Source organism: Convolutriloba macropyga, chromosome 3, assembly GCF_964194025.1.
Source record: "Convolutriloba macropyga chromosome 3, txConMacr16.3, whole genome shotgun sequence".
In the NCBI taxonomy this organism is placed as follows: Eukaryota; Metazoa; Xenacoelomorpha; order Acoela; family Convolutidae; genus Convolutriloba; species Convolutriloba macropyga.
This window is the reverse complement of record NC_134470.1, coordinates 25,234,457-25,258,616: the sequence shown is the minus strand read 5'-3', so window position 1 is coordinate 25,258,616 and position 24,160 is coordinate 25,234,457. Positions and strand designations below refer to the sequence as shown.

Below are 24,160 nucleotides of genomic sequence, written 5' to 3'. Positions count from 1 at the left end.
AACTTCTTAATATTGTTTTGTTCAATTTTCAAGTTATGTCCCCAAAATCAAAATTGGCAACCACACATAAGAAACAAGACCTCCCATTACACAACAGAGGATTTTTCAGGGTTGATATCAATTAGAAAATTTCAGTGTTGATAGCAAAAAAAATTTGGGAAATCGAAAAATTGATCAGAGACCATTTTCTCACTTTATTCTATCTGTCTCTACCTCTACACACACAAAAATGCACGCACTAACCAGCGCACACACACTTACACACACATACATACACGCACACTCACACACCAACAGATTATTGATATTGTGAATTTTTTTTTTTTCTGTTTTGAATTGCTTTTTATTTTGCGTGAAAAAGTGAAAGTTCAAAGAACTCAAATACTGTTTGCTCCCAAAGTAAGAAAACTTTTAGTGAGGGGTGAATGGGAGGCGTTAAGTGTGATGGGGTCAAACTCTATCAACTGCCCTTCAAACCATGAATTTATGTCACAGTTTTTCCGTTGTTGAAGACGAAAAATCAAATGTTCAGGCAAAAAAAACGATCAGATGAGTAGTTGTCAGTACACAAAAATTGTGCTTAACAAGCAAAGGTTCCTTGGTATAAATTTCTCTCTCTAAACAATAAAAGTAGCATGAAATAAATATATGTGGTTCTCTTTCAAAAATATGGTTGATCAATTATTTTTTTCTATATTGTCCAGTGTGAGTTATTGTCTGCTTACACATGAATGAATTTCTGTTTAGATACGTGATTATAATTCTGGAAGAGACGCAAGCCAATCCGCAGTTCTCCTTCAATGTTGCAGCTCTCAGGACATTCAGGGTGCTCAGGGCACTCAAAACAATATCAGTAATTCCAGGTCAGATATGCTTACAGCGTGATATCTTTATAAGAGAAATCCGTTCATCATTTGAATAAATGGCTTCAACTTTATAAATTCAGCCTTCATGAAAAGTACGACTGAGCAAAGCGTAATAGCTGTTGAACTAACTTTTTGTTCACAATTTTAGCAATTTTGATTTTTTTTCATACATGAAACGAGTTTGTCTAAACCGTTAGATGAGCTAATCCTGAAAATACAGGATCTACATGTAACTGCTTGCGCAAAATCTGCAACTGTTTTACTGTTTTCTGAAATAATTGTTTCCAATGTTCCCAAATCCACGACATGGCTGTTAATATTTAATTCACTGGGTCATGTTTAAGCAGAACAACAGTTATATTGGTGTATCAAAAATTGATTGAAACTGCCGTGCAGGCGAAACAAAATGCAGCGTCGTTCCGCTTAATTTTCTCAAAATCAACACAAGACGAATTGCAATGTTTTAAAACGTGATCATACTCTAGTCGAAAAATAATGGATAGTTTATAAATATTTATAAACTGGTAGATAAAAATGCAAAAGTTATATTTTTGCTTCTTACACCAACTAGAAGTGTCCGTAAGGTCTTTATTCGTTCTTGTTTAACTAAAACCAAACTCACTGTCAATTTCCTACGTTTAAAACCTACAATTTGAGGGAATTGGAATGTCAAAGACAGCAAGAAACGCGTAAAAAATGCCTCCTCTTGTGAGAAATTTGCTCCATATAACGTTTTGTGGCAATAAATACAACTTTTTACCTCCATATTTATTGTTAATTCTATCTATTTTTGAATGGCTGCGATATGAGGTGAGTTTTTTCCATCCTCACTTTACCTGTTACGGTTATGTTGTGTAGGTCTGAGGACGATAGTGAACGCACTGTTGAATGCGTTGAAAATGTTGGCGGAGGTGATGGTGCTGATGGTATTCTGCCTCTGTGTTGCTTCCCTCCTCGGCCTACAACTCTACATGGGCATTCTCCGCCACAAGTGTGTCCAAAATGGACCCACGAACATGACCCACGAGCAGTACACTAACCACACAAATGACCCACGTGAGTAAACGGCTATCTCATAATGTATACCCTTTTTGTGCAACGCTGGGATGCTACCCCTGTTGACCAGACCTATCAAAAACGGTCAAATTGTTGTGAGAAGTGACCGTTTTTGATCCACGGTCAATTTAGGAAATGATCGTTTTTGGTCTTTCGTTTAGGATATTGCCCTTCCTGAACGGTTTTTCAGGAGACTGTCGTTTTTGATAGTTTGTTCAGAAAACGTTTACCGTTTTTGCACGTTTTTGACAGTTTTTAGGTGATTTCAACGCACACAAAGGTCCGCGTTCAAAATCACCAATGCGGATTATGTATACGCGCTAAAAAAATAAATTGCAAAAAATGAAGTAAGAATGGCGTGAATGCGTTCTGAGCGGTGAAAAAATCTTACAAACGGTCACCACTAAATTTACCAAATATCTTCACTATATTTGGTCGTTGAATATCTTTTGCATACTTATTTTACAGGCAGAACGTCTGTTTATTTCAAATCCGTCTCAGACAAAAACTATATTGAAATTTTCAGACTTTTGAAATTTCCAGACTTTTGTTTTCGATGTTTTAGCTTGGAATTTTCTAGGACACAACGCAAATAGTCAACCAATCTTTTCACATTTTGATGCACAATTAGACCCCTGCCCATTTGATTTTTAGTACACGCATGCGACTAAAACTACAAAATTATTATAATTAACATTCCTGGTCAAAAACAGACACCTTATTTTAGTTCAAATTCTCCCTTATTTTAAACCAGTAGATTACACTTACAGAAACTTGAGCTACACTTACCACTAATCTGTCAGTGTATTCTTCAGAACGCGTTTGTGGACAAGTCTGACTTAATCCCCTAACAGCCCTAACAGTATCATATAAGTGGTTATTTCTAAAAAATTTTTCTAAGTTCTGACAGACAATCTGTTGCAAATTTTTTGAAAAAAGCTAATTTTGTGCGGTGAAATGTGCTCTACATGAATTTTTAAATGAATAGCAATCGTTTTTCAAACAAAACTTGCTTTCAACATTATTGTTTGTGTTGAGAGAAAAATATTGATGTTGAAAATACTCCTAACAATTTGTATCGGCTAAAGTTACAAATTTTGGTCATTTCTTCCAAAAAAATTTCAAAAATTTAACCATAGTCGACCCAATGGATTGAAATGACAGTTCAAGTAGTATCACAACAACTTCATACATTAGACAAAGAAAAAACCGAAAAAAATCAGAGAGTTCAGGTTTAAAAGTTTTTATCTTCTATTGTTGCCGGCAAAGTTCATCTGCATAAATTTGAGAATCTCGTCATTATAACTCAACATAAATTTACTTCAGATACTAGTGACGTGTAACGCAAAAAAGAAATTCTGCTTCAATCAGATGCAATTCTTGACAATGATCCACCTAAATCTGTTTTTAACAAAAACTGGCAATGGTAGACATTTCTTTGCGAAACAAAAAGAGGAAGCAAAATATTTTTCAGTTGTGAAAGCCTTCTCTCTGAGTTTGCGTAGGCAGAAGTGTTTTTGAAAAAAAAGAGTTTCCCTAATTTAGTAAAATTATTCTTGTTATTTTTAAGATATTTTACTGGCTACGCATTAGTATTACAACTAAATTAAGAAAAAATGTGATATACCGGTTCTACTGAAAAATCGGATATACTCTTATCGGTTCTACAAAATGTAGAAATTATACAAAAAAAAATCAAACCCATTTTGTACCCGAATCTTTGGTCGCACATTTTTGTAATTCTATGAATTTACGCTTCAGCAAAATAAAATTATTAGTTTTTGGAATCAAAAATTTAAAAGCAAGAAATTTTTATAAGAAGGATAAGAAAGAAAATAAGAGAAAAGAATAAGAAGAGAAGATAATAAGAAAACAAAAAAATTAATTTCCTTTTTTATTGAAATAATTATTTAAAGTTTTGAAATTATTTCTGTTTTACAATTAGTTTTCCTGATTTCATATACCAGAAGCTCTCTCCAAATGTGCAACTACGATAAAATTTAGGTAAGAGAAAATTACCCTAAAAAAATTTGAAGAAGAAATGGAAAAACTAAAAAAGTTCGGTTTTTTCTCCATGGTGGCCTCTCTTGCCTCTCACAAGAACGTTTTTACCTTTATAAGCAGTTTAATGACACTTTATGCTGGACAATTTGATTCAACGGAAAATATATGAAAACAGTATTATTTATTTGAACTTTTGAACGGAAAACCAAAGTGTTCTTAAAAGAAAACAATAGCTTATTTTTTCTTTAAGAATTCTCAGGACTCAGGATACATGGGCTAAATTTCAAAGCTATGCCCAAAATTTTATCTGACTGTAGTTTTATTGCAACTTCACAGAATTGATTGGATATTTGAGTCGAAGACAGATAATATAATATGGTTAGAAAGAAGGAATTTTGCTGCAACATTTGCTACTGTCGTCAGCCAAACATAAGAGAAACATTCAAAGGTGTGGTATCAAAAAATTGTTGTCACCACGCACAAGAAAAAAAAGTGGTCGCAATACACAGCCTTGAGTATCTGTAGTTAAGAACTTTGAAAAAAACCTTCAAATTAGACTTTTCGCGTACTCCGCTGTTGCGATCATTGCTCGAAACTTGATGATAACTGGTTGCAAATTCATTATGTTGCTCAATCATGTTATATATATTCTGATTCATCAATGGTACATGTTTTCCATCGAGTCATTATTTCAAAAGATATGAAATGTTTATTTTAATTGAAAAAGCACTATGAGTGAAAAATTTGAACTGTGAAACTCAGAAGGTCGAAAATTTATAATCCACAAATGTGTGGGAGTGTTGGTGAACTATGTGGTCGTAGGCATATCCAAGGGTACTTTGTGGATGTAAAGGTTTTACCCTTATTTTGGACTCAGGTCCAACTACTCCAATTTCTGTATGTTTGCTTTTAGCCCACTTATGACTCTCTAATTAAAAACTGTTATCACCTGTTTTACTCGGAATGTTTTATCAAAGTTTTTAAGGGCAGACAGCTGAGCCAAATCAATCCAACCTCTTGCTGTTGATAATAAGCTATTTATTTTAAATGAAATGAATAGTATCATTGAATTTTGGTTTGTTCAACAATCAATAATCTAAAAATCTCATTTTTCATTGGTTTATACGTGAGAGAACATTGGATACTATCATAATTTAGCACCTACAACATAATTTTGACCCGACAAGCTATTCATTTTGAATTAGCCTAAATTAGTCAATCTTCTTCGAACTTTTGTTAAATTACTGTTCCCCAACATCAACAAATTAGTCGCGAATGCAATTACTTCATTTGATCGAAACGATTGACATTACAAAGGTAGTTTATAGCTTCACCTGAACAACTTTTTACTTCTCCTACTAAACATAAACATCATTTTTGTTTTGGTTTATCGAACAAACTGCAGTTCCAACTATGTTTTTGCTCAGGCATTCCAATTCATTGCCATTAGCATAATTACCATTTTGCAACTATTTGAGTCTATGTATAAATCGAATTAACCTTTAAGAATATCAGTTTACCAGGAAAATTTTTTAAAAATTTTACTTTTGGAAAAAAATCTCATGCAACTTCCTGTATCAAGGTGGATGTAACGGTACGGTTCTTTATCATCAGTGGTTGAAGTTCAAAACCACAGTCGAGTACAGTGAATCTGTTGAAAGGATTGAAAAAATTGAATTTAAACATTATTTTAATTAGTTTTCGATGTTATCGAAGCAGGCAGCGTAACCGTATTTTTCTTTTATATATTTTTCACTTCAGCAATAGCATTAGGTTTAATTGAGCTGACTCAAGGAGTATAAATGGTGTATCAAATCCGGATTAAACTAGGTTTTGAAACTTTGTCAAAACATTATGGCAAAGACCCCATAATTTAATACGAGATAATTTCCTTTTGTAAGTTCGTTTTGCGTGTTTTTGAATTTTGGTTAGTTTTATTCTATCTCGGAGTTGTCAGAAATCTCTGGCCATCGCGGCGTTCGATAGTTTTGATGCACTGCTGTCATATTTAAGCAATAAGTTTTTCCTGTTAATTGGTGTAAGTTCGAATCCGGAGGATCGTTGGGTGACAAAAAAGCTAGCATCGTTTCTGTTTGCGACCCAGTCACAACAGCATAGTCAACGTAGCAATAGAGCATTGTATGATATAGAAAATCATGTGGCTAAAAGGCACCTGCACTTGTACCTTACAAATAATTGACACGCAAAAAATTTTGGTGCTCTTACATGACAGAACAAATGTAATTTTTATAAAAACGAGAAACTTGACGAAAAACAATAGATACATTTTAAATGGTACGTGAGCAACAACTTCATTTCCAAAATTTATATCATTCAAAAACACTTGGCAAACAGAATTAAAAGCCGAGTTGAAGTCAAAACAAAACCCAAGTTGTTAGAAACTTTCATCAAAGTTAGAATAATACTCATCCATAAAAATAACAAAAGCTGAATAAATATAGAGCATTGATTGCAAAAATTGTGTCTATTTGAAACCATCATAGCAATTAATTTCATAAAAACGCAATTAAATGGGACGTCAAGAATTGGAGACTAGAGTCGGAGAATTGTCGGCTCTACAATTACCAATTTTAATTTGAGAGCGTTATATTTGAGAGAGATTATGAGGAGGAGTCTCAAAATTTCGTTGCAATTAAAAAAAGAACTAAAATTTTTTTGACGCAAAAACGACTCTAAATTGCAGCAACTTACAAGAAACAGTTACCTCAGCCATCAGTTAATTAAATGATTCCTATGTGTGATCAGCCAGATTGATCACATTGGCGGCATTTGTAACAATTTAGAGAACAAAAACATTCGGCGTTTTCGAAATATATTCCCCATTCTGGTATATATACCAGGATTGGAAACGCTTTAGTTTATCTGCACACTAAGATGGGAATGGTTACAAAATTCATTTGGGAAAAGAAGAAGATCTGTTATCATTTATAAAACTGCAATAGCCTTCTCAAATTATTCTTGGTTCACTTCAAGTTGTACTTTCTCCAATTGAATCAAGACTGATTTAATTGTCAAATAAACAAATCAAAACCCTGAATTAAATAAAGTACCATCCGCTTTCAGTATATCAGTGCGAAAGGTGTAAAAAATTTCAATTTTGTTCAAGGGATGGTTCATAGAGTTTTAAGACAACAACTAGTGGGTTGGCCTTCGATCAAATGCTTGAAAATAACACGACGTGCTCGACCAAAAAGCAGTTTCCATATGATTGGGCTTCAAATGAAAAGAAGCCGACTTTAGAATGGATAAGAGCTTGCATTAGGTATCAATCGGAAACAATACAAAAACAAATTCAAAAAAGCCAGACCAGACATCATCAAAAAAAAAACCGACAATTTTTCTACAATACAGAAGCACTTACTTACAAAATTTTTCAAGCAATAAGAAAAAAACATGTGACTCACAATGGTATTCACAGCGCGAAGATGAAGATATGCTTCCTCATCATAAAATCATCTTTCGTTAAAAACTTGAAATACCACTAGGTATATGAATTAAAATGTTGTTGATGTGGATCCATCTTTGTTGAGCAGGATATGCTATGCATGCTACCACCAAGATATTGGAACACAACAGAAATCCTTGATGGATCAACAATTTGCAGACTGTTCTGCTTCCACGCAAAGCTTTGAAATTGAAAATTCTGGATGTCTGTCCTAAAGTAAAAAAAATTCAATACATTATTATTATTTCCTAAAGTTATTTAAATTGTGGTCTGCGGCAAATTAGATTTTCCTTGTTTCTCTAACAAATTGTGAAACATTTTTAAACTTACGATAAACCTAAATCTGAAAACGCTTGTTTCAAAAATCAGAAATAATTTTGAATTGACAAATCAGTTCTTTTACTTCATTTTGGTACTTTTCTTCGCTCTGTCAGGTAACTATTGAATAGATTTTTTTATTGGGTGATTTAAACTGTTCAAAAATGAAATTTGTTCGAAAACTAATTCATGGCAAATGAAAAAAAAATTAAACAGCGTACTTATCAAAAAAATAAAACTTGACATCATGAACATTTCTATTTTTGGATCTCTTCCATTTCTGCCACCCTAATACGTTTTGCTCACCGAGTTTTTGAGCACGTACCACTAATTAGCAAACCAATTGGGAAACAAATTTCCACGTGCGCTAGGGGTTGCAGATAATATGCACCACTAAACTGGGAAGGGTTCGGAACACAAACGGGAAACCAAAACTATCCGACATCTTGATGATTGGTAGCGTCTTGTTGAGAAAATTTTTCAGCTGAATCCTGAGTCTATCTAATTGATGACAATTTTTATCAGTTGGTCACATTATCGGTTCAAAAACTAGATGAAAAAAATTAATATTTTCTTTGCTACATTTACCATTTATACTGTTCGCTTCAATTTTTTTTTGCCAACTACTATCATTGCTTGTTCAGGATGAGATATTTTTTCGTCTGATTGGTCTTTTTGATCTTTTTGAGATGCAACTTTATGTTGCAAACGATCGACAGTGCGTGTAATTTAATTGCTGTTAAAATTATATCTATAAGAGATTCGCGATTTTTCAAAGTTTTTGTATTAAAAAAAGTAGTAGTGAGAGTTCTTGGCTGCTCTGAAAAACTGCACTAGTACGGTGGTTCCAAAACTAAGGGTTGGAAAAGCTTTTCTTCTCAGAACAAAGAAAAAGTTATATATCTGAACTTCTTTGCTACTGATCATTTGGATCTCTCCCATTCACCCATAAAATTATCTCCCCAATCATGGTATTCTTAACTTGATTGGGGGGGGGGGGGGGGTGGGAGGATTATCTGACAATTTTTTTATGTACGTTCACTTACGTATTTTTGAGTTTTGGTTAAATTTTCTCTGTTAATTTGTGTAAGTTGGAATCCGCAGGATCGTTGCGTGAAAAAAATGTTAGCATCGTTTTGTTTTGCGACCCAGGCACAACAGCATAGTCAACTTAGTGATAGAGCATGGTATGATATTGCAAATCATGTGGATAAAAAACGCCTGCGATCGGATTTTACGAATATTTGGCACGCAATAAATTTTCGCGCTCTTACATGAAAAACAAATGTAGTTTTAATAAAAACGGGAAAACTGGCGAAAAACAATTCATACGTTTGAACTGGTACATGAGCAACAACTTCATTTAAATATATAAAATATTCAAAAACACTTGGCAAACAAAATTAAAAGCCATGTTGAAGTCAAAACAAAACCCAAGTTTATCGACTTTTTCATAAAAGTTAGAATAAAACATATCCGAAACTAACAAAAACTGAGTAAAAGTAGGATATTGCCTGCAAAAACTTTGTCCATTTGAAGCCATCAAAGCAATTTGTGACATGAACTCGAAATTATTTGGGACCACAAAAATTGGAGACTAGAGTGGGAGAATTGACAATGGTCGATATTTTTCAGTTTTATTCTAAGAGCAGTTCATTTAAGAAAATGAGGAGTCAAGAATGTTATTCTCAAATCAAAAGCAATTTAATTTTGCTGAAGTAGACTCAGCAGAAAGTTACAAGAAAAAGTTACGTCAGCCACCAGTTAATTAAATGTTTCATTAGTGTGATCAGCCAGATTGATCACATTGGGAGCATTTTTAACAATTTAGAGAACAAAAACATTCGGGGTTTTCTCATTAGAGTACAAATTGTGATATTTTCACAAGGATTTGAACAACTTTAGTTTATCTGCACACTTTGATGGTCTCAAAACGGGAATGATCACAAAATTCAACCGGGAAAAAAGCAGATTGTTATCTTTTTAAAACTGCAATAGCCTTCTCAAAAAACTCTTGGTTCACTTCCAGTTGTACTTTCATTAATTGAATCAAAACTGATTATATCGTCGAAATAAATAAAAATCAAAAATCACTCGCTCGAAGTAAAACCAAAAATTCGTGGCAACTTTATTATGTTATAACAAATAATTAAAAAAACTTTTGTTCAAGGGATAGTTCAATGAGATTTAACGCGCAAAATAGTGAGTTAATCTTCAATCAGGTGCTTAAAAACAACACGACATGCTTGACTGAGAGTAATTTTTCAGATGATGGGGCTCTGAACGAAGTGAACCAGACATTAGTATAGAAAAAAAGCTGGCGGTAGGTTTCAATTGAAAACAAAACAAATGCAAATTTAAAAAAGCCAGACAAGAAGTCGTCAAAAACAAAACAATTTTTGTACAGTGCAGAAGCAACCGTTTACGAATTTTCCAAGCAATATGAAAAAAACTATGTTACCCACAAATGATTTCCACAGCGCGAAAAGAAAAGTCAAGCTAAAATCATTTCTGGATAAAAACCTAAATATCGCTTGGTATATGAATTAAAATGTAGTGGATGTGGATCTATTTTTGTTGGGCAGACGAGCAGATATGCTACCAACGGGATATCGGTACATCAAACCAGAGATTCACTGATGAGTCATTGGAATTTCTGGCTCAACGGAAAACAGTGAAATGGAAAATTTCGGAAGCCTGTCGCAAAGTAAAAAAAAACTCGTTTTTTCCTTGATTTAATTAACGTGTGGTCAGTGACAAATGTAAATTGATTTTCCTTGTGTCCTCTAACAATTTGCGAAACAATTTTAACCTGACGATGAACGTAAACTTTAACCTGACGATGAACGTAAACTTCGAAAATACATGTTTTCCGGAGAAGAATTAATTTTTAGATGCCAAACCAGTTTCTTCCAGTTCATTTTTGTACTTTTCTTGGCTTTGTCACGTAACTTTTCTAAAGATTATTTTTTTTGTTGGATTTAAATTTTTCAAAAATAGAAACTGTTTGAAAACTAAGTCATGAAAACAAATATAAAGAAATAACTTAACAAAAACATAAAAGTTGACATCATGAACAACTCTAATTTTGGATCTCTTCCACCTTAATAAGTTTTGCTCCCCAAGTTTTAGGGGACGTACAATTACTTATCAACTCACTTTAACAACCATGTCATGCGCGTTAGGGGATGCATTTATTTTACACCACTGTGATGGGGAGGATTTGGGACACAAATGGAAAACCAAATTTATCCGACATCTTGATACTTGGTAGCGTCTTGTTGAGACATTTTTTGCAGCCGAAACTTGAATCTATCTAATTGATGATTTTTTAATCAGTCGGTTATTAATATGTTGCTGACAGATTGTATTCACAGCGTGAAAATGGAGGTCAAGTGTTATATGAGGTAAGATGTAGTGAATGTGTATCCATCTTTATTGGGCAGACAAGACGGTATGTTATCACCAGGATATCGAAACATCAAAAGAAGGATTCACTGATGGGCCAACATCTTGCTGAAAGTTTTGGCTCAACGCAAGCATTGAAATGGAAGTTTCTGGATGCCTGTCTCAGAGTAGAAAATTTCACTGCATTTTTTGATATTTCCTAGAATTATTTAACTTGTGGTCTGCAGCAAAAATAAAGAGATTTTTATTGTACCCCCTAACAAATTTTGAACCAGTTTCAAACTTAGGTTGAAGGTAAACTTCGATCACATTTGTTTTGAAAAAAAGCAATAATTTTTACCTGACAAATAATTTTCTTCTTCATTTTCGTACTTTTCTTCACTTTTGCACGTGACTTTTGAATAGATTAGTTTTTATTGGTTGATTTAATTCTTCAAAAATGAAATTTGTTCTCAAACTAATTCATGACATATGAAAATAATTTTAAGCGGCGCAATTACCGAAAATCTAAAACTTGACATCATTCGGGGGGAGGGGTTATCTGACCACTAGGCTGGCGGCTATAATATTAAAGACCCATGTTTAAAAATGAGTTAATTTCCCTGTGTAGGTTCGTTTCCGTTTTTGAATTTTGGTTAGTTTTAATCTATTTTGGAGTTGTCTGCAATTTCTGTCCATTGAAGCTTCCGATTGTATTGATGCACTGCTGCTATATTTAACCAATAAGTTTTTCTGTTAGTTTGTATAAATTTGTTTCCCGAGGATCATTGGGTGACAAAAAACTTAAGATTGTTTCTATTTGCGCCCCAGCTTACAGCAGCATATTCAAATTAGTTATTAATAAGAAAACAATTGTTCCAACACGTTTTCAAAAATGCGGAAATATATATATGCAAGGCTGGTTTTATTGGCAGTCAAATTTTCACTTTGTTAACGCATCGTAGAGAAATACGACAGATCACGTTGAAGTTTAAGGAAAAAACGGAGAAATGTGAAGTAAATCTGATTTATTTAAAGAGAGCTTTGATTGTCAAGAGTAATTTGTCACATTTTCAAGCCTAAAATAGAAATGATTATGACTATTGTCCAAAATTGTCGAATAAAGTCAGTTATTTGTTATTTCAAATTGTTAAGAATTTTTTTGAGTCTCTATTACCTGCAGCTACTCTAAAAATCAATGGCTCCGAATTGAACAGAGTTTTGGAAAATAGACGTCCAAATAGCAAAAAAAATGCTTGGAAAATGTAAAACTATAAGCAGAAAATTGTATTCTTCACCTAGAGTGTATACAAACGATTCTTCTTATTTCATCAGAAAAAAACAATTCCAGTGTTTTTCAAAACCGAGGAGACGTAATTTAAATTTATTTGTTGTAGTGAACGTCAAATCAACCAAATTCTTTTTTTGAATAGCAAAGATGGATTTATTTTCTGATCCCTTCTATTTGTATTCCTCATGTTGTCAGAGCAGATTGTTTGAACTAGCCACCTCTAGTGTACTGCAATACAGAAGAACTTGAGAGTTAGAGATTTTAATGATCAGCAGGTTGCAAAACTTTTTACATACCTTCATAAATTTTGGGAAATTTGAAAAGTGATAAAATTTCTTTTCTTCAGCTCACAAAAAAACTACTTTGTTATTTATTTACTTCAAAGAGTGAGAAGCACAAAATTTAAAATTCACTATAAACCAATTTTCTTCAATCCTATCAAACAAGATATTCAATGGCCAGCATTTAACGTTCCATTAAACGTTAGACACAAATGGAGGTAAATTGCAAAAACTGTCATCAATCGAAGTGTGAGAAAGTTGAAAACTTTTGTAAGAGTTGTTACAAAAAGCAGTTCTCAAAGTTCTAAACCAAAATTGTGTTTTTCCAAATCTAGCTCAAAAAAACATCTGCGATATTGAAACAAGAGGACTGAAACATTCTGTCAAGAAGCTCACACCTAGTTTTCCAGATAAATCAAACAAAACAAATGAACGATACGAACCAGGTGTAAAGATCAGTTGCCAAAAAGAAAAACAAAATTTGTATTCTTGTCTAAATTTTATTTGTGCTTGTGTGCGTGTGTATGTGAATGAATGTGAGTGCATCAGTATGTTCTGCGTGTGTAAGAGAAAGTGTGAGTGAGAGAGAGAAAAAATAATTAGTCACATCAGCAAATTATACGCCAAGAGCGTTTGTTTAATAGGCTGCATTGAGTTAGGATTAACTGAGGCAAAAAAGTGCCAGTATGCTTTTGGGATAGTGTGTTTGTTTGGTTTATCTCCAAATGTTTTAATTTTTCTTAATACAGCGTTATACAATTGTTTCATTTGTTGAAAGAAGTTTTCATCGGATTTGACTAGTCGGTTTGTTTAATATTTCAGTTCAACTCTACAGTGTTGCCTTGTTGTCTCGTCTTCTGGGGCTTTAAATTTTGTTGGAATGTCATATTCTTCACGTTTATTAATTAGGAATAGAATACGGTTGTACAGCTCAACGTAGTGACAGAGTGGGAGGAGTTTCATACTATTGAGACGTTCTTTGTAACATTGAAGTGAATTTCCTCATATCATTTAGTGGTCATGATCTGCACTTTTTCAATTTTCAGATATTGGTGAAGTTTGGAAATCATGCTTGTGAGCCCTACGTTAGTACTTGAACAATATAAACAGTAAAGCAGTTCATTTTGTTTGACGTTGTGCTGATTGCTGACATATTTCGTTTTATTTGGAAAAAAGCTCTAGTCGCTTTTTAAACTCTATGGTTGCAGTTGCCTCAACCTGAGAGGTTTGTTAATATTATTAAACCAAGATCTTTTAGGATTCAGTTCATTTGGTTTCCTGGCCCCAAATAGATGTCGTGAGTTTACCCCTAACATGTAAAACCTTGCAGTTGTTCGCATTTAACGCCATTTCATTCTCTCGACACTAGTCTTCAACATTTTTGCGCTTCTGTCCAGTTTTACCTGATCATGAACAATGAACTTATAGTCGTCTGCAAATCCAAAACCTTCAATATCTTGGTTTGTATCTGGCAATTTATTGATTAAAAAACGGAACAGTACTGGTTCAAGTGTGGAACCTTGTGGGACTCCACTTGTTGCGTTCTTTAAACTTGAACAGCATTTTTCAATTTTGAAAAAATGTTTTCTATCTTCTAAGTGCGAGTGCAGGAGTAATAACATATTCCCTCTTTTTTAAAGCAAAGGATCTAAGCAGAAGATACTAATTTCGTGAGATAAAATTGTGTCAAATTTTTGTATACTGTGTCGAGAAGCAGTAGAAGCTGAGTGGTTGCCGATCTCTGCTTTCAAAAGCCTTATTTATTATCGTTTAATCTGTGACAACAATGGGAATAAATTTCGCCAAAAAATCACATCTTCAAAAATTTTAGACACAACAGAGTAGACTAATGGGTCTTTAGCAATTAACTTCTGCTTTGCTTCCCCCTTATAGATTGAGTTAATTGACTTAGTTTCCGGAAAAAAAGGAAATTTCTATTATTGGACATTGCTTGAAAAAGAAGGACGAGTGACCTGTTCAAAGTTTCTGAGCAATGTTTAAAAATTATGTCACCAATGTTACCGGGTCCGTATGACCTGTTGAAATTTAGTTCACTTGATATATTTGTTATCAATTTCTCTGTTATATGCAGGGAGTTAAGTTTTTCCCTCAAGACTGCTGAGTTGTAATCTAGCGCTCCTGCTTGCATAGTTTACAAGGGGTGGTGTGGAAGGACTCTTTCTATTTGCCCTAAGATATTTCTGTATCTTACTGAACCGTCGCCCTGCAAAAATTTCTGTTTCAAAAATTGACTGATCTTTATCGATTTCATTTGATATCCGTTCCTCATGTTTTTTATTATAAGGCTCCTGCTCCGATTCCCTGCCTGTCATCGTTTCTTTTTATTTTCCAGTTTCCTGACTGAATGGGATGTTGATGGTGCTACTTGCGGGGCAAAGGAGAGGCCTGACGCCGCGTGAATTTAGGAATGATTGCTTCGAGGATCTTGTTTATCCATTTGTACAATTCTTGGATCAGGAGGTTAACATTGCTGTAGCAGTGCGGATAAGAAGGTGAACTAGTTATTTGCTCTTTCAGGTGCTCCCAATTGCCTCTTTTGAAGACAAACTTTATATCTCCAGTAAATGGGTGAGGATGGATGAACGTGCTTAAGTAAGTGCAGATTCGGATGTGATCAAACAGGTTCTCTGTTTGTGGAGTTCTTAGATTATTGTCCAAGCCGCAGCCTATAATTGGGTCAAGGGTGTCGACTTGGACTACCTCAATGGTTGAAAAATTTAATTCAGACAAATTTTTAATGAATGCTTTTTCACAATCATTACTTGAGCTCATTGGTTCCTATTCAGTTTTGGAAAGATTTATGTCTCCCGTCAGTATCAAGTTTTTATATATCTGATTTGATTGTGTTAGTTCAATTTCACCCAGTAAGTTTGATAGTTGTCAAAATGATTATAGTAATGGACTTCCAGTGGGTGGATTGTAGAGACAGCAGATTAGTATAAGTTTTTTTGATGAAGATTTTGATTGCCGCATAATCATTTTGAACTATGCTTAGATTCACTTGCTCATGTTCAATTGATATTCGGATTCCTAGTAGAACAACGCCCTTTTTAGAATTAAAGCTATCAGGGTCCAACTCTTTTTGATACATGCTGTAACTTGGCGAGAACAATACAGTGTTTTTTGGGCATATGTGATGTGAGCCAAGTTTCTGTGCAACAAGGGAGATAGTTTTTCAAAGTTGCGATTTCATTTGAGAATGCCATTCTTCTCTCTAGATTTAGAAAATTTCTGACAATATTAGCATTTTGATTGAGGTCAGTCAAGACCCGTCTTCATCTTTTGAAGAAGAGTCTTCAGTGTTTGCTTTGGAGTCGGTGTTGGTCACCCATGCACCGTTAACTTTTACTTCAACTGTTAAATATCGAATAGAAATTTCTTTGCGATCAAGTTTATATTGATCTATTAGTTCTCGGCGGTTTTTCAGACATTCGTTTTATTTTATGCATCGACTGGTGACAACTCATGGCTCACGAAGACTTGCTTGTTGAAATCCTTTAAACAATAAGCAGATTTTTGTACTTTGTCATTGTTAATTGGGTTTTCTAGGTGTATCAGAAGGTTGCGTGGGACTGTCTTTGTAGAGTTGTATCTTCTACTTCGATGAATTTTGCTAAGTTTTTTGTCTTCGATGTTGAGAAAGTGAATCATCTCTTCTACAGCCAACATCTCAGCGTAACTTTGTTCATCGGCCGATTTTGACGCGAAATCAGGTGTTCCACCAACGCAAATGCCAAGTCCCTCAATTGATTTTGTGCTCTGAAGTGCTGTTTTAAGCACAACTTTCACTTGTTTCCAAGGGACTGAGCGTAATTTTTGGTATTTTTAGTTCACTAAAGTCAAGCTTTACGTTTTCTATCATTTGGTTTAATTTTTCGATACTTTGTGCAAAATTTTTCATTTGTTCTTTGATTTCAATGTATTGATCCTCAGTTTAAGAGGTTTTAATATCAATGGCATTGTCTTTGTTATCTTTGCAGTCATTTCAGATGTGAAAGAGATATTTGCCTAATTTGATCCGGACGTCAATGGCAGTCTAATCGAAACCGTTCATTTAGGAGTCATATGCATGACTTTGCGGCAAAAGAAGCACGTGAATTTATTCGTTTTTAATTTCTCATTAAAAATATGAAATACAAATTTGTGATTCTCTGGGTGACATTTTGCATCAGCACTGTATAAATTTTTGGGATTTGCAGTGATCTAGCTAATATAGAGAAGAACAATTTTGCAATGTACTGCCTTTGGTCAGAATACTGGCACCACTGACAGTCAACTATAAATTTACAATATTGTGCAAACTGGCAGTTCTATGACAAGGAAAAGAGGAAGCGTGATGGAGAATAAAATACCAAGAGTTAAAAAGAGCCTATGGAGCCAATACTGGCATCGACGGCTTAAATAGATGGAAAACTTTACATTGTATTAGTAGGTTGGATTGAAACAGTCACACTTGCAGAAGTTTCTCTCACAATGAAACTTTTCCAGATGACCAGCTACATTCAGGGCAGTCGAGAAGTTAATAGGGGTTAGGATTTTCTGCTTTAAGGTTGAGCCCAAGTTACAAAGGGCTATTTAATTCATGACTTTATACAGACTTTGTGACTGATGCTTCTGTATATCCAGCGGGCCCTGCTGGAGTATTTTTAGATTAGGTTGTTTTTAGTTTGTGTCCACTTTTTGTTTGCCCGGATTCGGTCACCCAATGACGGACAGTTTTTTACAAGCGGAACTAGCTTGTTTGAGAGATTATTGAGTTCCTGGTCTACTTCTTGACGTTCTTGGGTTGACGGCAGATGGACTTTGAATAGGTTGTTGCGGCCAATGAAAATTACAATTCGATCGTAAAATTGGGCTGTTGAGAAAAACTCTGAAAGATGGTGAATTTGAGAGCCGGGTAGTGAGAAAATATTGAAGTTTGAATAGTTGATATGTTTTATTTGGGAGTCAGCGAGAATTATGTTTTTTGAGGCCGAACTCTTTAAGACGTGATAGAGAATCTGGGAATGTTTAGCAACAAAAAGTGCCTGCGTCAAGCTAGGAACGACGGGTCTTTGGAATATAATCCTGTGGAACCAATGCTGGCACCGGCGGATAGGTTTTATTCAAGTCCCTAGCTCAATTTGATCTGAAAATACACAGTTTGTTATTTTGTCCAGACTATTTAATAAGTTTATCACAACAATTATACAAGCTATTTAGTAAGTTTTTGCTATTTATTAAGTCTAATAAGCTGTTTTTGCAATGTTGAGAGTTATGTTGGAACTTGCTGTTCTGCGCACAGACTCGCACGAGCCATATCGTTTTTAAAGAGCAAAATTATGGCACCTAAATTCCAAAACAATGCACAGTTTTAAGTATATGGTAAGGGGGGCTAAACGTTATTTGTCCACATTGTGATTACGTTATTGCAAAAAGCTCAAAGTTGCTGACAGAAAGCGAATTTAATTTGTTTGAAAACCTGTGAAAATGGTTCAAACGATAAAGGATTTACAAGTACTGATACATCGAGTGCAGAGCACAACAAATCAGTAGATCCTAAAGATGTTTTTTACGGTACCGGGAGCGCCAGATGAGCGATACTATTTTCCTGGTGCTAGGAAAATTGGCCGACAGGGCGTTTAGCTGAGAGGGAAAAAGCCGCCAGCGAAAAAATGAGAAATTTAACCGACAGTTATCATAATTGGTGACAAAAGTCCATAATTGGTCCATAAATCAGTAGTTCCGTTATGAAAGATTCATATCAAGTCCCACGGGCCGCTGAGGCATGGCCCGCCAGGCATGGCCACATGCGGTTAAATACGGTCCGAATACCGATAGACATTCGTTACACTAGTTGATGAAAAAAATTTGCGGTATGTTTGTCCGCTTACGAAATAGAGTTTTAAATTGGCCAATCACAGCTTCAGAATAAGTTTTAATGCTCGTTTTACTCAAATTGTCGGGTAAATTTCTCATTGTTTGGTTGTCGGCTAAACGCCCTGTCGGCCAATACGGCGGCCACTTATTTTCCTTCTCTCAGTTTTTAAGTGGTCCACATTTTTTCGTGAAATATTTTTTGTGATAAAACCATATGCGAATAATTTTGGGTACAGTTAAGACTAAAATTTAACAAAAAATTGAGAAAACAATTATTGATAGAACGTGAACTTTAATTGATCAATAATTCCAATAATTGATTGTTACGTTTTGCCAACCTTTTTTCTCTAGCCAATTAATTGCAATTCATGTTTCCAAATCCCTGCCCGCCACCAGAAATATACGCGCTTTATTTAATTTTGCAATCAAACTGTATCAGGTGTCCGTTGAACTTTTCCCCAGAATTTTTCCCCAAAGTTTGGAATAAAAGAAAGGTAGCCGAAGAAGGTATTGCCAGAACAGAAAATGCGATTCGAGTGTTCGCACTGTTGAATACAAGCCTTGGTTAGCGGATGTGAGCCGGGAATTTGGAAAGAAATTTTCAAAAAGATGCATCCGTACAAACATTGAATGTTTGACTTGTAGACGGTAATTATCTAATTGGCTGTAATTGAGCTGAAAGTGTTCGGAAAGCAAAGCTAGGATGCATATTTCTTATATGCTGACTGACAACTTCAAAGTTTTTTTCTCAAACCAGAGTACATGCAATTGAGTCGCTTCAATAAATTGATCAGTGGAGCTCCGAAAATGACAACCTCCAATGGACTCAAAACTGCAAAACGAGTCTCAAATTCGTGGAAATAGTTCTCTTTTCTAAATAGAAGCACTTCTCCGAAAGCGACCAGGTGTAGAAAACATTGGTTTTGTAGTCTCTGTACACACCTACGCAAGTTAGTTCGGGTGTTTTTCCAAATCTGATAAGCATCGGGAGAATACAGCAGAAAGCTACTGCTTGGATATGTGGGACATATCTGATTGCAAAAATGAATCGACGGCTCTAAACATGCTGGCTTTGTCGATGTACATCGAGCTAGACTACCTTCTGTTTCTGCTAGCTTTCCAATGCAAAAGTTACGCAGCAGAAGCCAAAACTCCTAGAGAGATGCAAACAATGCGACAAACGGAACCAGACAATGCGACAAACGGAACTAGACAATGCGACAAACGGAACTCTAGCGAATTGGAGTTGCGATCGAAACTTAAGAAGTTCGATTAAAAGTTCTGGGTCTGGGCACCAAAGCTACACATCTTCCCGAAAATCTTATTAAATGCAGAAATAAACAAGAAGCTGCCTACAAAACCCTATGTTGACTGCTTTCCAAGGTGCTAAAACAAACTTCATACCTGCACATGGTGAATCTTAAGCCGCTGTGGAAGCTGTAACACGCACAAAAAAATCAAGACAGATATTGAAAGTAAAAATCAAAGTCAGAAATTTGAAGAGTCAAATACCACCCGTGGTTTCACCTAAAACCTGTACTACTGCTATTACTACGACATATTAAAAAAAATAGCCCATTCTATATTTAAATGCGAAACAAAAGTTTTTTTTTACTGAACCGTTTTTACTTTTTAAGTAAAGCAGTCCACTATGAAATTGACAAATATATCCCAGCTGAGTGTTATCCCAGCTTAGTGTTACGTCTCACATTAATTGCCATTGAGTTTGCTCTTTCTGTTTCTTTCATGTTTTGAAATTTGTTACCAGTACGACATTTATATCAAGTCTTTCCCCAAAAAGCTGAGTGTTACGAGATACCTCCTCAGAAGTAATAAAGAATGCAGTTTAAATGGTACCTCACCATTGAGTTGGTTGAGAACAATCAATGAAAGATTATGATTCTTGTATTTGGTGAAACTAGCCCTGAAATTTTGTTTGTTGAATATATCTTCATTATAACTTAAATTTGCTAGAGTTGCATGTATTTTAATCTCGTTGCTTTATTTTGGATTTATCTAAACTGAAAATCTTGATACCAACATTATTCAACTAATTATTTGACCTGACAGATCAAAAACAGAAATATTTTGGACAGTAATTTAAAATATAAACTTTTTTTGTCAGGGAGCTCAAATTGCCATTTCCATCATAAACGATTTTGGTTAGGACTCAAAAATGAATGTTCTCAACTAATACTAAACTTAAGTGAAAGTATGCTGTACTCATTTCTGTGCTTATATTCAAATTTGATCCTTTAAGAATAATCAGCTCTGTCGGTACCTCTAGCTTAGTCTAAGATTTCGTCTTAGGGCATTCTCAGAGCAATATTAGCGGATCAAAACAATCCTCAAAGTACTGTTAGCGTATCAAAAAAGAGAGAATAGTACTTAATTGTTCATACATTTGAGTGTTCTTATGCTTTTCAAAAAGTCGTATACATTTTTGATTATTTTTAAGTGTTATTTACCATCCTTCTTGAGTAGTCGATGAGAACTTAGTATTTATTTGATCAATTTTTAATCGTTTCGATCATATTCGTTCTGCTCGCTTAAAATGCCGCGTGATAAAGGTCTGCTTGTATCTGTACACAACGGCACTGAAGCCTCGGAGTACTTATTTATCAGATTGTAGGACTGATCACATCAATAATATTTCGCTTGATTTTTTTTAAAATTAGAAGGCTCTTTTAAGATTATTAATTATTGAATTGACTAATGATGACTCCCAAAGAAAACCAGTTCAACCGGTCCTCAAGTTTGCGGGCTGCTTTACCGCCTCCCGGTTTTAACGTTATTTCCTCCCAACTCATTAATGCTTCTTTCATCAACAAAAGGCGGTGAATAAAGAGAAGCTGTGCGTTTATTTTCCGATCGGTTGAGCAACAATAAGAATGGCGGAGTAATTCTGTTTTAATTTTGAATGTTATCTCTATGTTGACTACTCCACGTGGAGAATTGTTCCTTTTCCTCTTTATTGTAATAAAAAACACCTGTCCAATTCAAAATGACTGAAAACACTGAACGAGCTGTTTCAAATACTTGTTATACATGCTCAAAGTGGCTTTTTGAAGGGCATGAGATGTATCATTGTAACTGTAAGAATTATATTTGTCCTTTCAGAAAACTGGCAGATTCACGTTTCGTTCGATGAAACGTACCAAGTTTGTGGAAACACAACCTATACAGGGTAAAACTGATTTATTGACGAGCTTCATATTAACTCATTTGTTTTGCCTTAATCATTCTTTCAAGCACATATTAGACCAAAGAATGTTTTATGATCAGAAATACGAACAAGCATTCGAAGAACTGATAATAAAGTCATTGTAGCGAAAACCGCAATGAAATAATGCTCATGTTGAGCTCAGCGTTTGATTTACATCAACGATGATCTCAATATGTTGCGTGTTAATTGTCGGTGTGATCTTGTCTATTTGCTACCTTTCATTTGGTGATTTATTAGACTGAGCGTGTGACAACTCACCTTTTCATTTCATCTCACCCGGGATTGCGAGTGCAGTATCACAATAGCTAATTTGTTTGAGAATATATGAAGTCAGGGAGTGTGACGCTAATTTCTTTCAGGGAGTGTGACGCGAACTCTACATGTTTGGCAGTGGGGCCAAACCCCAATTGGGGCTACACTTCGTTCGATCACATCGGATGGTCCCTCGTGTCTTCTTTCCAACTCATCACGCTAGACTACTGGGAAAACTTGTACGATCTGGTGAGTGCTTTGTATTTAAAATTGACAAATTACGCTATTTTTATAGAGCCGAAATATCAAATTAGTTAAAAATTGTACGAAAAGTAACTCTTAAAAAGCAGGCACACAGAGGAATATTGAAATAGTCAAAGTTCTCGTGAATTGAAATTTGAGTTTTAAAATTTAGAAACTAGTTTTTCCCCACTTTTTAAACTCATCGAAAATTGAGAACTATTTGAAATTGGAAAAAAAGTAGATGAGAGAGTAAAACCAAAGAAAACGCGTATTTGAATCCGAGGAATGTCTCGTTTTTTGTAAAAAAAAAGTTGGAAGATTATCATTGTACTAGGAGTTAACATCGTGTCGCAATATTGCATTTTTTCCATATATTCAACAGATATAAATATTTGAAGGCATTTGTTTGAGCCCAATGTACATGTGTTCATGTTAGTATATATTTTAACAGATATTTGGATTCGAATGGTTATTGGAAAGCTTTTATATGATTTGACCGGATTCTGAAGCATTTATGGGGACCAAAATGTATTGAAAGGGAATTTTTGACCATTTTAATTGCTCTCAAACGAAGTTTGTAGCAATTATATTAGTCCTGTTCGTCTTTATGCGATTTTTCGCTTGACCAATTTTTCCTCTGACCCATTTGACTTTTCGTCCTCAAAAACGGGATAAACAGGTAGCGCCCAGCGAGCGGCCATTAAGTTCTCTTAGAGCTTTTCAGCTCACTAGTCTCCAAGTATGCGATTCACAGAAACCGTTTCGGAGACTTATACTTATGGTGTGAAGGGCGGTTCTTAGATGTTGACCCCCCATCAGCCTCCTCCCCAATCCCCACCCCTGCGCATCGTTGAGGCCGCAAGGGCCCCGTGCAGCCAAAGATCCCCCTCCCACTGTTGCCCCACCCCCACCGTTGCCCCCACTGTTGCCCCACCCCCTCCCCCATCAGCCCCCTCACGGTGCACCTCCCCCCACTGCGCTCGCCTCAGTCCCCTTCAATTAAGCTAAAGCTAGCCTCACTAAAATGGTGGCTAGCTACTGACGAAGCCAACCGCTCGTCGGTCGTTTGAGAGCAATTCGCGCGACGTTAGGTGGTTGTTTTACTGACTGTGGTATGTTGTGACCACCATATTTTTTTGCTTTGTTGTTAAAGTATATTCTAATCGATAGCAGAAAACATTTTTTTCCATGAGTTTAAATTTTCTTGAGACATCTTTGTTTTAACAATAAGATATATAACTAGATGCTTAAATTGGATGTCTGAGAAGCAAAATCCTCAGCTTTTTGGACCATTTTTCTCAAGAATTAAATTGAACAAAATGTATAGAAAATCTTAAACTGATAATTGTGTGCTATTCTTCTGACAGATGTTAAAAACAGCAATACGAAGAATGTTATGATGATCAGCTGGCTAATTTGGCAAATTTTTGAGCCGTAAAACTTTAGTCACTCATTTTTATATTGGGAATCCATTGGCAGGATTTACCAATTAATTTTACAATAGGAATGACTTCAAGAATCTCAATTTTTGACCAGAAGATGAACTTTTGTCTCAGAGCAAAATAGCTAAATCTTACTCGACTTTTATAAACCGTATACACTTTAATTTTTTTTTGTCCTGAGCATTTGAATTTCGAGAATCCAAAAAGTATCAAGTGATTTGGCTTAAATCTGCGAGAAAATTCTATGAAAATAAGATAAATAGACTCGACAGTTTTTACTCTCATCAGAATTACCTCAACAGTGTGTGTAAACTTTGATGAAGAGAAGAAGCTCAATCTTATTTCAATTGTAGGGTTCGCCCAAGTTTTTTTCATCAATGTCCCATTAGCATATGTTACATGGTCCCTAGTTACATATTTTATCTCTGTCCCTAGAGAAGTCTTTTTT

General features: G+C 35.0%; 2 protein-coding genes across 8 annotated transcripts in view; one reads left to right on the top strand and one right to left on the bottom strand.

Moving 5' to 3' along the window:
- LOC142336094 (EH domain-containing protein 1-like) overlaps positions 1-882 on the bottom strand; it is a 179,469-nt gene extending 178,587 nt beyond the window's left edge. Inside the window, exon 1 of the mRNA XM_075384636.1 lies at positions 726-882. The gene's annotated coding sequence lies outside the window, so the exon portion shown is untranslated. The remainder of the gene's footprint in view (positions 1-725) is intronic.
- The window catches only part of LOC142336093 (sodium channel protein 1 brain-like), a 100,059-nt gene that overhangs the window by 10,386 nt on the left and 65,513 nt on the right, over positions 1-24,160 (top strand). For all 7 annotated transcript variants that reach the window (XM_075384619.1, XM_075384618.1, XM_075384624.1 and 4 more), the window contains 4 exons: positions 748-863; positions 1,725-1,922; positions 21,670-21,736; positions 22,135-22,276. In XM_075384619.1, coding sequence (XP_075240734.1) covers positions 748-863; positions 1,725-1,922; positions 21,670-21,736; positions 22,135-22,276 — 523 coding nt within the window. The remainder of the gene's footprint in view (positions 1-747; positions 864-1,724; positions 1,923-21,669; positions 21,737-22,134; positions 22,277-24,160) is intronic.